Below are 2,236 nucleotides of genomic sequence, written 5' to 3' on the forward strand. Positions count from 1 at the left end.
CTATACAAAACGACGAAAACAAAATATTTCTACAAATTTTTCCCGGAAACGCTGTCCCGATAAACCATACAGAAGAAAATTGATAGAGTGATTCAATACCGAGCCTATATATGTAATAGCAAAAGGGATTGGGAATTGTTCCCTAATTTCATCCCAATGCTTGTTTAAAACTATGGCGTAGAAGGATAAACCTATAAAAGGCAGAAAAGACAGAATAAAGAACGTAGAGATGGTGAACAAAATCGTAATTGTTTTCATCTTTGAATCCTTCGTGGCGTCAGTGTTAGCCATGTTTTCATTGATGGAAAACATTTTGCGTCTTGTAATTGCTGAAGTGTAGATTCCTTTGATTATAAACACATTGAAGACACAAATTAAACCCAAGGGTATAAGAACGTAAACAGACAGATCAATAAAGTAACCATATTCAAAGCAATAGTTTTGAGTGAATCCAGGTACAACACAGGATGAATACTCGTCATCCCATTCAAGACATATGATCGGAATATTGACAGCAACAATAACCAGGAGTTCTATTCCGATGATAATCAGCGCATTCTTTCTGGTACAATACTGATTTTTTTTTAATGGATGACAGACAGCTATATACCGATCGACAGTGACGGCTACTGTGATCCACGATGATAATTGGGAAAATGTTCTCAAGCATGCCTCGATGGCAGAGCAGTAAATTTGGACAGGGCTTTCGAACACCGATCCCGTCATTTCCACAATAAATACGGTCACTCCGACAACCAATGCAGCCATGTCGGATAGGGCTAGACACGCGAGACAGAGATAGAACGAAGAGTTCGCAAGTTTCGCTATTACCACAAACGACAAAATGTTACCCACAATACCAATGGATGAAATGGTTGGCCAAACGATTCCGTGTATATACATCTCAGCGAGCATTTCGTTGTCCGAGTTGGTATAATTGGTAAAGTTGGTAGGTTCGCTTTCGTTGAATAAGAGCGTCGTCTGATTCTGAAGACTGAAGTTCTGGTCACCCATAGTCTCACTGAAGTTAGAAAATGAACGACAATGGTAAATAGTTGTTTGTTTAAAGCATAGTTCTTAACACACTTCCAACTTACGGAATTGAACTTTCGTGTGGATATGGCCTAAATCTGTATAGGGTGGTCACAACATATCTTGTACAAATATTTTTTTTTATTTCAGAATTAGTTGAATAAGAACATAAAACTTTTAGCCTTTACAGGGCGGTGGTTTTCCCAACCGCATCCAGATCATCAATATTCAAACTGAAACCTCTTTAAACGTCACAGTAGCTGTAATGATGCCCCCTATCACGTCTTAATCATCACCTCCAGCTGAAACTTCTTTAAACATCAAAGTAGCTGTCATGATGTCCCCTATCACGCCCTAATAATCAAAGATTCAACTGAAACCTCTTTAAATATCGCCTACTGATAACATAGAGAACAACATAGCTCGCTTACTGAAAACAGAGAACAACATAGCTCGCCTACTGATAACATAGAGAACAACATAGCTCGCCTACTGATAACATAGAGAACAACATAGCTCGCTTACTGATAACATAGAGAACAACATAGCTCGCCTACTGATAACATAGAGAACAACATAGCTCGCCTACTGATAACATAGAGAACAACATAGCTCGCCTACTGATAACATAGAGAACAACATAGCTCGCCTACTGATAACATAGAGAACAACATAGAGAACAACATAGCTCGCTTACTGATAACATAGAGAACAACATAGCTCGCCTACTGATAACATAGAGAACAACATAGCTCGCTTACTGATAACATAGAGAACAACATAGCTCGCTTACTGATAACATAGAGAACAACATAGCTCGCCTACTGATAACATAGAGAACAACATAGCTCGATAACATAGAGAACAACATAGCTCGCCTACTGATAACATAGAGAACAACATAGCTCGCCTACTGATAACATAGAGAACAACATAGCTCGCTTACTGAAAACAGAGAACAACATAGCTCGCTTACTGATAACATAGAGAACAACATAGCTCGCCTACTGATAACATAGAGAACAACATAGCTCGCCTACTGATAACATAGAGAACAACATAGCTCGCCTACTGATAACATAGAGAACAACATAGCTCGCCTACTGATAACATAGAGAACAACATAGCTCGCCTACTGATAACATAGAGAACAACATAGCTCGCTTACTGAAAACATAGAGAACAACATAGCTCTCTTACTGAT

The 2,236-nt window shown here is 38.8% G+C and overlaps 1 protein-coding gene across 1 annotated transcript; it reads right to left on the minus strand.

Moving 5' to 3' along the window:
• Positions 1 to 1,014, minus strand: LOC132545985 (FMRFamide receptor-like). The gene has a single exon (XM_060209676.1). It carries the CDS (start codon positions 1,012 to 1,014, stop codon positions 1 to 3), a length of 1,014 nt encoding a protein of 337 aa, XP_060065659.1.
• Between the last annotated feature and the right edge of the window lie 1,222 nt (positions 1,015 to 2,236).

This window comes from Ylistrum balloti, unplaced genomic scaffold (genome assembly GCF_031769215.1).
Source record: "Ylistrum balloti isolate Yb309-2 unplaced genomic scaffold, AGI_CSIRO_Ybal_v1 Utg369602, whole genome shotgun sequence".
Taxonomy (NCBI): Eukaryota; Metazoa; Mollusca; class Bivalvia; order Pectinida; family Pectinidae; genus Ylistrum; species Ylistrum balloti.

What these genes read in the sequence shown, in the direction of transcription:
- LOC132545985 (XM_060209676.1), bottom strand. Translation starts at nt 1,014, where the DNA reads ATGGGTGACCAGAACTTCAGTCTTCAGAATCAGACGACGCTCTTATTC.